Below are 13719 nucleotides of genomic sequence, written 5' to 3'. Positions count from 1 at the left end.
ACATGGACGAGCGGTTGGACTTACAGCACATGCCAACAAGTACTGAGGAATGATAATGAAATAGGTGCATTGATAGGCTCAGATGGTAGACTCCTGGCCTTCTGAGCCCAAGTTGGTCTGATGGATCCAACTAGTCTGGTGGTATTTGTAGGTGTTCAAAATTGCCAGCCACTTGTTGGTAGATTTATTGGCATTTAAAGGAATTCATGCAGGACAAAATTCAGGCACATCAGCATCTCCAAAAACTGTAAATTAGTTAGAGGAATGTAAAACCAGGAACATTAATATGATAATGAAAGCTATTGGTAGAGAAAGAAACTGATGACCTTCTAAGATAACAACTGAGACAATCAATCATCACTGATCTACATTTAGGGTTGTCACTCAAGAGGGAGATTCTCTGTCATTTGTTTACCTAGAATATTAATAAATTTACGTAAGTTGGAAATCAATTAAACTTTTCCCGGGGTAAATTATTCCAATCCTTCATTCCCTTTCCTATAAGCTATATCTGTTCCAATTTGTCCTTTTGAATTCCAACTTTATAATCAAAAAGTGATTTTTCTTACTTTTAAAATCTCTGTTCAGGCTTATCCATCTACTAATCTCATTTCACTGGCAGGTCCGAAAATATGCATAGTTCATGCCCAAAGTTTGTAATATTTCTGTAACTCCTCTTTTGTCAGAAAACACCCAGAACAAATCATGCTTCTCTCCTCTGGATTGTTTCCAGTTCTCAAGTAATAATCACACCAGGAGGTAAAATTCTGGAAATTTAAGAGGTTAAAAAATGGTCTTTATGGCTTTTGATAGGATAGATTATGGGTGACTGCTGACAAAAATAAGGGCTTTTGGACTCACTACACAGTAGAGCAGGGCTCGGCAACGCAGTGATCGCGGGTGCCACAGTGCCCTTTGATAAGGTATTTGTAGCCCGCTTTATTATCTGTAATTCTATACAATTTTTGTAGTAGTTTCCTTTGATAAAATATTAATTATTTAAATTTAAATTTATTCCTTAAGCAGTCTTCATTGGCCAACTAATTTGAAACTTTGTTATAGTATTGTCTCTAGTGTTCTATTAAAATGATCAATAGTGTCATGGTTCTGTTTCATAATGATGGGGTAGAGACGGGGTTGGCGAGACTGTCTTAGGATAGCATATTGGCCGGCAGGCAATTGTCAGTATTTTATGCTGTGATGGACAGTGCAGTTCTGCTTTAAGAATGTGTAAAACCAGGAGACTGAGAACTCAGGGAAACTATTTTAATAATGAACTGGAGCAGCAGTTCTGTTTTGTTGATGTAAAAGGTAAATGCGTGTGTTTACTTAGTAACGTCAAGAAAAGCAATGTCGAGAGGCACTTTAATACACTTCACCGATCTTTTAATGGTAGTTTTCCCTTGGATTCTGAAATAAGAAAAAGAAAAGTTAGTGATTTGAAAACCAAGTTCAATCTCAACAGTCAGTTTTTACCACGTAAAACAAGCTATCATCAAATGTAACAATTGCCCTCTTTTAAAGTTTCTCACATATTAGTAAAAAGGAAGAAACCACTTGCAGATGGTGAAACATTCAAAGAAGCGATGATAGCTGCTTCGGAGTCACTGTTCGGTGGTTTTCAAAATAAAACCAAAATTATTTCTATCAACAAAATGCAGGTATTGGCTAGAACCGGTTGCAAGGAGATGAAAAATATATCGAATGACATGGAGTTCCAATTTAAATTTGATTTACAAAGGTGTGAAATTTTTTCCTTGAAATTAGACGAGTTTGCCTCTGTGGTGTAGTAGTTAGTTGTTAGCGTGATTAGCTGCCACCCCCGAAGGCCCCTGGATTCTGCTCCCGGCTCTGCCACAAAATTCGAAAAGTTGTATGAGGGCTGGAACAGGGTCCACTCAGCCTTGGGAGGTCAACGAAGTAGAGGGGCGGTTTGATTCTCACTTCAGCCATCCATGCATTGGTTTTACATGGTTTCCCACTTCTACAGGCAAATGCCGGGATGGTATCTAACTTAAGGTCATGGCTGCTTCCTTCCCGTTTCGTAGTCTATCCCTTCTAATCTTCCCATACCCCCACAAGGTAGAAAAGTTGAGTGATTAAAGGAAGAAAATTTTACTGACAAGGGAATGTTGTGACTTGACTGCTTCAAAATGCAACAATATTGTGGCAGAGATTTGGGATAAGGTTGAAATGAACAGAAGTAAAGTGCTATATTTGGGAACCTCTCCAAATGCTGGATATTTGGGAAGTCTTTGCATTACCCCTGAGTGATTTGCAACCCCTATAGAACCCAGTCGTAGAAGAAATCCAGTGCCATTAACTATTATGTGCTTAGTATTCTGTGGTGTATTTAAAGGGGCATTGTGTTACGACACACATACCTTGTTACTGGTGTAGTGCAGTGTAAAAGCTCGTATGATGTATATTTGTAATCCATTTGCTGTGGTAGAGCTCTTGAAATAAAAGGTAGAACATGAATTCTGGTATAATTATAAACAAATAAATAGTGGTGATTATTGTGTTGCACAGGAATTATTCAAAATAATAAAGACTTACAAGTGGTCACACTGTGCTGGAAGAATCTGACACACTTTGGTATGGAAGTGAGATGCTTCTATGGCTAATGAATCATCAAGCATCATGATCTGCATTTAGGTATTTAGGTCTGTCGCCCAGGTGGCAGATGCCCTGTCAGTTGTTTACCTAGCCTTTTCTTAAACGTTTTCAAAGGACTGGAAAATTGATCAAACATTTCCTTTCATAAATTATTCCAATCCCTTACTCCTCGTCCTACTGTATAAATGAATATTTGCCCAAATTTGTCCTCTTGAATTCCAATTTTATCTCCATATTATTATCAATCCTACTTTTAAAAGCTCTGCTCAAGTTTATCTGTCTACTAATGCCATTCCATGCCGTTTGGGGATGGAGGCACTTCCCTGTGTATTGGGGCTTGACTTTTCGCCATCTACCACCACTAGATTGTACATGTAAAAATAATAATAATAATAATAATAATAATAATAATAATAATAATAATAATAATAATAATAATAATAATAATAATAATAATCTCTTCACTGATAGCTCGGAACATACCACTTACAAGTAATAAATCTCATTGTAGACCGTATTGGACATCAGATATGAACATTAAAACAAGAATAATAGTTAACACCACCTTTCCAATACTTATCTTTCCTATATTTAGGAAATAAACATTACAACAGGCGTTGTAAGATGGGACATGTTTCGCTTAACAGTCGTAAGCATCATCAGCCGAAAATAAATCTTAGCCTAAAGTTAGGTCAGGGCCCTGAACCTAGTGTCCTTAACATATATGGCACCCTAAGAATCAACATTTATATTTATAAAATGAAAATAGGCTTAAAACTAGTGTGAAAAAGCGTGGAATGTTACAAAATGGCTAAGAGAAAAAACACAATCGAGTTGAGACAGAGGATAGAACAGAAAGTAGGCTACAATACAGAGCTGGTAGTGAAATAATTAAAATCATTAGGATATCATTGTTACCAGTCAGTCAATCAGAATGTTCAAACATACCTTATGTTTTTACCTCTGGCAACACGATTACGTGTTTTTTCTAACTCAGCCATGATGAACACTCTTATATATTTTCACGCTTGTTTGGTATGTTTGAACATTCTGATTGACTGACTGGTAACAATGATATCCTAATGATTTTAATTATTTCACTACCAGCTCTGTATTGTAGCCTACTTTCTGTTTTATCCTCTGTCTCAACTCGATTGTGTTTTTTCTCTTAGCCATTTTGTAACATTCCACGTTTTTTTCACACTAGTTTTAAGCCTATTTTCATTTTATAAATATAAATGTTGATTCTTAGGGTGCCATATATGTTAAGGACACTAGGTTCAGGGTCCTGACCTAACTTTAGGCTAAGATTTATTTTCGGCTGATGATGCTTACGACTGTTAAGCGAAACATGTCCCATCTTACAACGCCTGTTGTAATGTTTATTTCCTAAATATAGGAAAGATAAGTATTGGAAAGGTGGTGTTAACTATTATTCTTGTTTTAATGTTCACATACCACTTCGTCGAGCATATCATCTCCTTACTCCCAAGTCTTCCTAGCCCAAAGTTTGTGACATGTTTGTAATGCTTCTCCTTCCTTGTAAATCACCCAGAATAAATTGTGCTGCTTTCCTATGGATGTTTTCCAGTTCTCGTGTAATATAGACACAGTACACCACACTACAGTACTAACCACCCCAAAAACACAATATAGTGAATACATCCCTCTGCATAGTGTTGGTATCAGGAAGAGTATCCAACTGTGAAACTGGGCCATATCCACCCGCGCAATACATTCGCAGCCAAGGCCCTACCCAGGGTGTGGGAAATGCAGTGGAAGGAGAAGAAGAAGTGCAATGTGTTGTAGTTTTTTTCCCCATCCCCGTCCCATCATTTGTCACTGCACAGGTTGCTTCCTGATGTACGGTGGGGGTGAAGTATATCCTCCGACAACCGCGTTGCATCAGATTTTTACTATGTAACTTTCTTGATCTCAGTAATTTTTCTCCTTGTAAATTATTGATAATTTTTTTAGTGACAAATGTGTTGTTCTTGTTGTTGATGTAATTATTATTATTATTATTATTATTATTATTATTATTATTATTATTATTATTATTATTATTATTATTATTATTATTATTATTTATGATATATATATATAATGATGTATAATATGATATATATAATATATAATAATATAAAACTGTATTCCTTTTTGCATGAAATTTCCCATTCCTTCATTATTCAATAATGGATTCAAATTTTTGGCAGCTAATCAGCTTCAGTTTGTAACAAATGAAATGTAACTACTGCTAAACAAATGAAGACATTTTAGTTTGAAATGTGATTGCTAAACCTCTTTAAGACATAAGTACCCTGAATACTTCATGAATAGTTGAATTAACTGTGAACAGTTCATCTTTTCTTTTTTTGGTACAATTCTTGGTTTACCTGTGTACTTATGTAGATATTATAATGTTATGGATAGCTAAGAGAAGGTGACAAGCTACGAGAGTTCTCGTAGTTTCTCAGCTGATAGTAGTTGATAGCCAAGAGAATGTGACTGGCCCTAATCAGTCGTTATTAGTACATTGAGGAAACAATGATTTATTATTCTATTGATTGAACTTTGTGATGTACGTAGCTTGATACCTACGATTAAACACTAAAAATACTTTATTGATTTGAGACGTTTTTCATATCCTGATTTAAAGAGACTTTCCTGCATTTCCTCAAAAAATATCTTCCTAAAATGTCACTTTCGTAGCTCATAATAGCTACTTAGTTGAGTCTGTCTTCATTCATTGTGGTCTGAAGCCTATTTTTAATTAATTCTAATTTAGAAAATGTTCTTACACTACTCCTGTTAGTTACCATCAGGGTTAAATAAATTTGAAAGACTACTAGTACATTTGGAAAGCAGTCCTTGACATTAATTTTTATTAATAGTTTGTACATCCATCACTCATGGCCTTATTAACCTCCTTGTTAACTTTGGACATTTTTAACTTATGAATATTTTCTGCTTTTAAAAATTTAATTTACTTTTTGTGGTGAAGGCCTGTAGGCTGCAATTGAGTTAGCCTGTCCCATAATCTGGCCCTGGATCTATATGTAATGATTTCATAGTAATATTTAAGAGATGAAATAATGAGGTTATGAGCTTATAAATATGAGAGACTTCATTCACAGGACATTGTAGACTAGAAGTCGAAAAGGATTAGTCCGTATCTTATTTAATTTGTCTTTTCTCTACTATTGGAACGCAGTTTGTATTCTTTCATTATTGACGAAATATTGAACTTCTCAACACAAGGGTAGTCAAATTAGCGTGAAGTTTACTTCAGTCTGAGATTTCTTCATTAAATAATACGTGTAAAAGAGGGCCAAGGGCCTTAACTTTGCCACTTTATAAATAAATAAAAATAAATAAATAAATAAATTAATTTTTACACCCACTAGTTACTGTACAGTGGGGATGCCAATTTGTCAGATTTTGTTTTGCAGGAGTTCTTTTGTGTGCCAATAGAGGCTGGCATATTTGAGCACCTTCATTTACCGCTTGGACAGAGCCGGAAGCAAACCCACCAACTTGAGTTCAGAAGACCAGGGCTTTACTCTCTGAGCCTGGTATTCTTGTAATGATGATGATATTGGTGTCTCCACTGTCATGCAGTTCGCAAAGATGCAACTCAAAGATGGTTTTTGTTGAGATTATGATGAATATGAGGAAACTTACTTACATTTTATGCTAAAACTAACCTTTTCTCAGCCTTTTTTGTAGAAGGGAGATAATTTGCTAAAACTAACCTTTTCTTAGCCTTTTTTGTAGAAGGCAGCAATATTTTGTTCTTTTAAGTGAACTCAGATTGAAGTATACATCTGTGACCTCTAATGGGAGAAAGGACAGTATTGTACAAGATCAGTCCGTTTTCTTTGTCATCAGTAAAATTGTCTAATTAGCAGCTCAATCTGTTCATCAACTAGGGTGAAATTCTTTTTCTTAATTTCCTTTCTATCCTGTGTAATTCATGATCTTGATGTCATCAGTCATGTGAAACTACAGTACATAGTTTATTCCTATATTACCAAATAATGATTAAATGAATGAACCTCAGCTTCATCCCTGTAGTGATATTTTCGTATGTTTACAGAAAGGTAGAACTTGACTTCAAATCGGATTTACCGAAGATATTATTTGACAACAAGTTCAACAAACTACACTGTGTTCTATGTCTAAACCAACGAAATGCTGTTGAAATTAGTAAACTATTATCGAAGTATGAAGAAATGGATAAGAGGGTTCATCCTTTGTCAGTAATATTTAGACTTTGGGCAAAGGTAAGAGTTATTTCATGATTTTCTGCATGTCTGCGCCTTGCTGTGCAATCTGCTGTTATGGAGATTGGTAAGGAAATGAAAAAATAGGTGCTGGCATCCTTTGCTTGTAGTTTTATAGTGGGCTTTCTCTGCTGTCATTTGATTATAAAATTTAATTAATTGCATGCTGTCTTGCTATACTTTCTGTATTGGTGATAGCAAATTTCACTCTGTTCCCTTGTCTAAGTCATCGTCTATATCTATCCTGCTTTTCCTTTGTTGAGACTTGAAAGTAAGTTAGTTAGTCTCACCAGTTGTTGTTGGTCTGATTGTGGGATAGCCTCATTCAGCCTCCAGATAGACATGTTGTGACACTGACTCTTCTCTGTGTTTTGTTGGTGACTATGCTATTGGACTTTTACTGAGTGGATTTATCAGTCCATTCAAATCTTTCTGCTCTCTCATTCAGGCTGAGGTCTGGCCATAGTAGATTATCATAGAGAACAATGTCTCATCTCAAATTAGACAGGTAGTTCAACATTTTTCTAATTGAAATGAAATTGCAGCCAGGATTTGACAACAGTTATCTGAATGGGATCACGTCGATAAGTTTGAGAGGGATGCAACCTCTCATTATTTCCCTTTATTTTATACATAGACAAAATTTTTCTTGAATGAGACCAAGACTCTGTATGAAAATCACAGACTGATCTGATATATTATCCACAGATGATCAAGTAACTTTTGTAGAATCAGGAGGTAACTTACAGTGATCTGTATATGACAGAATCTTCATATAAGTGTTATCAGTACAACAATAACATATTTTGGTCCTGTCATTAATTCCATTAATTCAGTGTAAAATCCTCTTCATTTTATAGTCCTCACATTAATGATAAATGTCTCTATATGATAGGTTTTATCTTTTTCACCTGAGGAGCTGGTATAAACATAGCCAACCCCTAGTTACAGTACCTGTGCACTCTTTAGTACTCTGAGAACTAGGGAGTTACTGAATTTGAGAAATATCCTGGCTGCAGGAGGGAAGGTTTCAAATGATAAAAACAGTAGAACTGTTTAGAACTAAAATAACTCTTTCATTATATAACTTCACCATCAATTCATGAACATTATTGTTGCATTATGCCCAGAAGACAGTATGCAGGCTGCTTGTTAAGTCAATGAAAGGTTTTTCTTTTCTATTTTTCTTGTATTTATTGTGCTGTCTTTATTATACACTTCCAACAGCAAGATGGAAGGTGTATGGTCACTTTCATGCTGAAACCTGGAAGCAAATGAAGCTGATACTGGACTGAGAAAAAAATAGATCCGATGAAACTATGATTGATGTGGAAAGAATCAGTCTATGAAGATGGAAGTATGTGGAAATGTGAAGTTCTTCCATGCACTTTTATGTTTTTCTCTATGTTGTAGTACCTGCTTTCTGTTGTTCTGTCTCTCCACACTTGTCTGTCGTTATGTTTATCCTTTTGTGTGTTCATGTCCTGTTTCCTAGCTTCTTATCTTTAATGATTTATATACTAATAGCAAAGCAGTATGGTATGAAGATATGTATGGACAAAATAGAAGTGACGTACTTCATTTTGGAAGAATGTAAAAGAGCACCAAAATATTCATAGAATCTGTACTTACATATTTGGGCTGCAGTGTGAGCCATATTCATAAAAATGACATGCAGTGCAAAATAATAAACTACCTAAGAGGCACAGGAATAATAAACAGCATCTTCAAACCCTCTCCTTCTTAATAACAGACCAGTTTAAAACTTTTCCTTTGCTAATTACCATTATAATGTATTGCAGTAAAGCTTGGATGCTCCCTGGAACCTATGAAAGTAAACTAACCAATTCTGAGATGTACTTTATGAGGAAATTGGCAGGTTACATGCTAGCTTATAGATGATGATCTGAAGACATTCTCAGAGAACTCTCAATAAAAATAATTCTTACCACTATACGGCCCCCTTATTACCTGGCTACTCAGCCGGAGAACGAGAGTCTGTCACAGACTGTTCGTTTTCTGGCTTTGCAAAATTTTTGAGGGCAGGGATAGATATAAGGACTAGCGACAGTAAATCAACACTAAATATAAGGTTTTAACATTTATTACAACTAAGCACTCTTAACAACAAACTTTAAAATTCTAACAAAATCTTGGATTTTTAATTATTTTCTCAGCCGGTATTTTCATTACAACGGAATAATTCTTCCCAGAATTCTGCTGATATAGTTTTCTGTGAATATACAGAAGAATATTAGCCTACATCTAATATAATAAAATAATAAACGTAATTTATGAGAAGACCCTTTTCTCTAATGATAACAGGATTAATTTCAAATTAAAATTTTTAATAAATAATTCTCTGATTCATTAATCGTCAGTGGTTAAATTACCCTTTTCTGTTTAATGAGAAAAATTTTAAAATAAAATTTTCTTGTCGAAATTCCATTCAACATGCCTTCCTCAGACTTTAAATTCATAAAATGAAAAATTTCTTCATAATTATTATCTCAAAATTTTCCATAATAATTTCATAAATTAACGCAATATCCTTCTTCAATGTCACATTCATTGAGAATTTTTAGCTTTGTAGGTTTTACAATAAATCGTTCGTGACTCCTGTCCTCGGACATGACCCTTGCTTATTCATTTTTTTTAAAGACATTAAACCCTACTCTATCTAATTTTGGAATAAAATCCACTAAAGATTCACTTCTCAACAAAATGTGAGCAACACAAATAACGATATATTAATCAGAACACTCGCAATGAACAAGAGATCGAGTCAAATTGTAGTTGTGAGAAATATCACAATTCATAGAATTAATGACTAATCACACATTCAACATTCACACTAGGGTACACGGTAACACTTTATAATATGTATGACAATTTCTAGTCCTTGATTATTATATTTAAATTTTAATCTAAGTCATGGAAAATTTCTGATGACGGTATCGGCTAAAGAAATACCATTACAACAATTAGGAATGTGATGATATCAGGATTATCACTCAAATAAAGAAACTAGGTTCAACAACGGTGTTCATGAGAATATCAGTGATAGATATCATCGGAAAATTATCATATAGAAACGCACATAACGCAGGTCAAATATAAAAATACGCGTTTATGGTTCATGAGTTACGACACTATTATTATTATAATACCATGGCTATCAACTAACACGTGCTCCACTCAAAGAAATTATGTTCAACGACATATTCTCTTAACATGAGACTCAATAAATGGATTCACAAGTCAAACACATAATAACTGATCCATTCCCAAGTCCATAAATATAACAAATAATCCGTCAAGATTCGGCCGTCTTCCAGGCTCACATTATCCTATTATAGAGCATCCAGCGTTAAGAAAAGACTACAGGCATTATGGGCTTTTACTTCTATTGGTGTTACCCACTTTAGTTCTACATGTATATAAAAATTATAATGAATTCCTATCAAAATGTATAATTTTTCTTATGAAACACGCATTGGTTGTGCCATACAATACTGAAGAAGACGTAAAATCATTTTGATATCTTTGAGTTTATTCTTTTAAATATCGTATATGCGGTTCAGTACACGGAACAGCCGGTCATGCTTGTTGCAGTGCGCGCCACATTTCAGCGTGTAGTGCGGAAGTGTGTACAGTAGTCAACACGTGTAATAACTCAGCTTAACCACTGCGAATCATCATTGGTGAGGTCAGTGCGGCATGTTTCCCTTTTTGTGTGGGTCACTCATACAGTGATTGCTTACGTAAGGGAGATATTCGGCAGAGTGAAGTAGATCGTCTTCGTGGGGCGCATAGTGTTTTGTTATAAATACAGTATACTGTGTTTCATTTTTCATGTATTGCATTGCTTTTGGTAGCGTGTATCGTGTATTGTTTTTGTCTGTTTAGTATTTTATATAATCGATCAGCGAGTAATACATTTAAATTATAGCTGAACATGTTAAAAGGAGAAGTAGTGAAGTTGTCAGGAGAAAGGAACGGCAAATGGTGCTTAATTCATTTTCATATTTGAAAACAAAGCATCCAGGACGAAGTGTAAACTGGGTAGTAGATAAAGCCGCGAAGTTCTTAGGAATTTCGAGGTCTTCCATCTTCAAAATAAGGAAGGAAGCCAGCGAAGGGCCACTCCAGAGTCCCAGCAAGAAGCGGAAAAGGAAAAAGTCAATTCGCAGTAATTCCAGGCTCATTAAATACGATGATTTTGTCAGAAGTGGAATACGGCGCACTGTTCATGAATTCTATTTTAGAGATGAACCGCCAACTCTGAACAAAATCCTCACTTCCATAAACAGCAACCCCGAACTACCTGATTTTAAGAAATCATACGAATAGGTCATTCAGCATTCTGTATTTTATGTTGCGGAAGAATATTAAAGTTCTCATATTTTGTGATAAACATGAATTTATCTGAAATGACCTGAAGGATACATCACCGAGTTAGAGATATCTCGCCGTCAGCTTCCTGTGTTGTAACCACACAGTATTTGCCTTAATAATGAAATGTTTCTGGGGGCTAATAGACTCAGCACTGCGCTCCCGTAAAGCAACAACGATCATGAAACTTTCTCAGATATAAGAAACAAGACAATCATTTCGGTTTCTGGACATGCATGTTGTCCGCATCCTTGGATGTTCAAACTCTTACTCTATTTCGAATGTTACAGTCAGTGGGCTATTATCCTTAAAAACGTTATGGCAAAACAAAATTTCATGACTGTAATTTCATTAATGACTGGAGATAATCTGGCATTTATATTATTATTAGTCTTGCAACAGCTGTACCAAGCGATGTATAATTTTATGTCATCACTGTATTTCACAAGCAGTGTCCGAGCCGCGGTGAGTGAGTGAGTATGGCAACAGTGGAAGGCAGCAGGCCCATAAGGCCTGTAGTCTTTTCTTAACTCTGGATGCTCTATAGAGCACATATTAACCCTTTTGCTCTCAGGCTATTTTCACCGGTCAAGCCCAAAACACTCAGGCCATTTTTCATGATTATGCATGTTAAAATGTAAAAAATTGCTGTATAAAGAAATCCCCAGTTACAAAATTGAAAACAATTACAGTAGTACACTATTTAATATCGTTTTAGGAAAAAAATATCCCAAAATTGTTCATGGCATATTTTACTTCAAAGTAAATTTTGAAATTTGAAAATATATTGCAAAAAATAAAAATCTGTTTTTAAATACTAAGAAAGTAATATGTTCTTTAGTGATATTGTTGTTCAGTCATTCTGAAAATAGGAGCATTTAATTCTGTATAACATGATATAATTTTGTTTTTTGTATTCTTATTTAGTCATGAGTTATAGCACCTGACGTAAAGAACTGTACACGTACCTTCCGGAGTCAGCATTTGTGTTTTGCAAAACATTCTCCTATCAGTACCTGTAAAATCCGAATCACTTCTTCTTGATCTACAGCTTTTCCCACACCTGTGGGGTCGCGGGTGCGAACTGTGTCGCACATGTGGATTTGGCTGGTGGTTTATGGCCGGATGCCCTTGCTGACGCCAACCCTATATGGGGGGAAGTAATCACTATCGCGTGTTACCGTGGTAGTTTGTAGTGTAGTGTGTTGTCTGAATATGAAGAAGAAAGTGTTGGGACAAACACAAACACACAGGTCCCGGGTCAGAAGAATTAATCAATGGCGATTAAAATTCCCGACCTGGCCGCGAATCAAACCCGGGCCCTCTGAACCGAATACCTCAACGCTGATCATTCAGCCAATTAGTCGGACTGAAATACGAATCAATATCGGCTATAACGTCACCGTCATCGTCTAAAGCATCTAAATAATCCAAAACATCGGAATTATTTAGTCTAGAACTTGGCCCAGCCATGTAAAAAAAATTAGGCCTACTCGTGGCACGAAAATCTAATAACACGAAATGTTAAACTAAAATTCACTTGAGAACACTGATAAATGTAGAATATAAACAAAATATAATTAACAATAATCTATTATTAAAATGGAAACAATAAAACGAAGGAAAACATGTATTTTGAAGCTTAAATGAGACTGTACTGGCAAGCAGCACACTTCAACTCGTCATGCGGTGAACATACGCGGTTTGATAACTTCATTTGTTCCAAACAGGTGAGCTTAGTGTCTGTATCTCTCGAGAAAAGTGTAAACTAAATCCAAAAGCTACTATTAATGTCTTTTCCTGACATCTGGGGGTCCATTAAGGTACTTATACAGCCGTCCGAACACAAAGCCGATAGATCGGCACGCTGAGTGTTTTAAGCAATACCACCCGAGCCGATAGATCGGCTCGCTGAGCGTATAAGGGTTAATATTTCACACAAGAACAAACTATATTTACACTCATGATCCTTATTTCCATATTTAACCTGCGATGAAGTTTAATTATTGTTATTATTATTATTATTATTATTATTATTATTATTATTATTATTATTATTATTATTATTAAATGCGCGAGATCACAAGTCCGCGTAAGCTAAAGTTCAATAAAGTTGCCAGATAACACTAACACGTTTGAAATCCACATAAAGATCGTAATAACGTCTAGGGAAATTCGACGTAATGAAACGTACCGATAATCTGTCCCACATGACTTCAAAATAAATTTTCAAATTATTTCAATTTAAATTATCCTTATTGGAGAGGTCAATTAATTTTAAATCACTCCTATACTGTTGAATTGGGACAGTCAGAATAAATATCTAAGACATTCACTCAACACTAACTAATAGAAACCAATAATCATTCACACACAATAACTACCTACCTTACACCATGGAAAGAAGAAATGAAATAGC

General features: G+C 35.2%; 1 protein-coding gene across 1 annotated transcript in view; it reads left to right on the top strand.

The window, feature by feature from the left end:
- The window catches only part of LOC136864292 (terminal uridylyltransferase 7), a 482777-nt gene that overhangs the window by 163414 nt on the left and 305644 nt on the right, over nt 1–13719 (top strand). Inside the window, exon 7 of the mRNA XM_067141082.2 lies at nt 6719–6905. Coding sequence (XP_066997183.2) covers nt 6719–6905 — 187 coding nt within the window. The remainder of the gene's footprint in view (nt 1–6718; nt 6906–13719) is intronic.

The sequence above is a fragment of the Anabrus simplex genome, chromosome 2 (genome assembly GCF_040414725.1).
Source record: "Anabrus simplex isolate iqAnaSimp1 chromosome 2, ASM4041472v1, whole genome shotgun sequence".
Taxonomy (NCBI): domain Eukaryota; kingdom Metazoa; phylum Arthropoda; class Insecta; order Orthoptera; family Tettigoniidae; genus Anabrus; species Anabrus simplex.
Note: the sequence above shows the minus strand (reverse complement) of the source record. Positions and strands in the feature narration are given on the sequence as shown.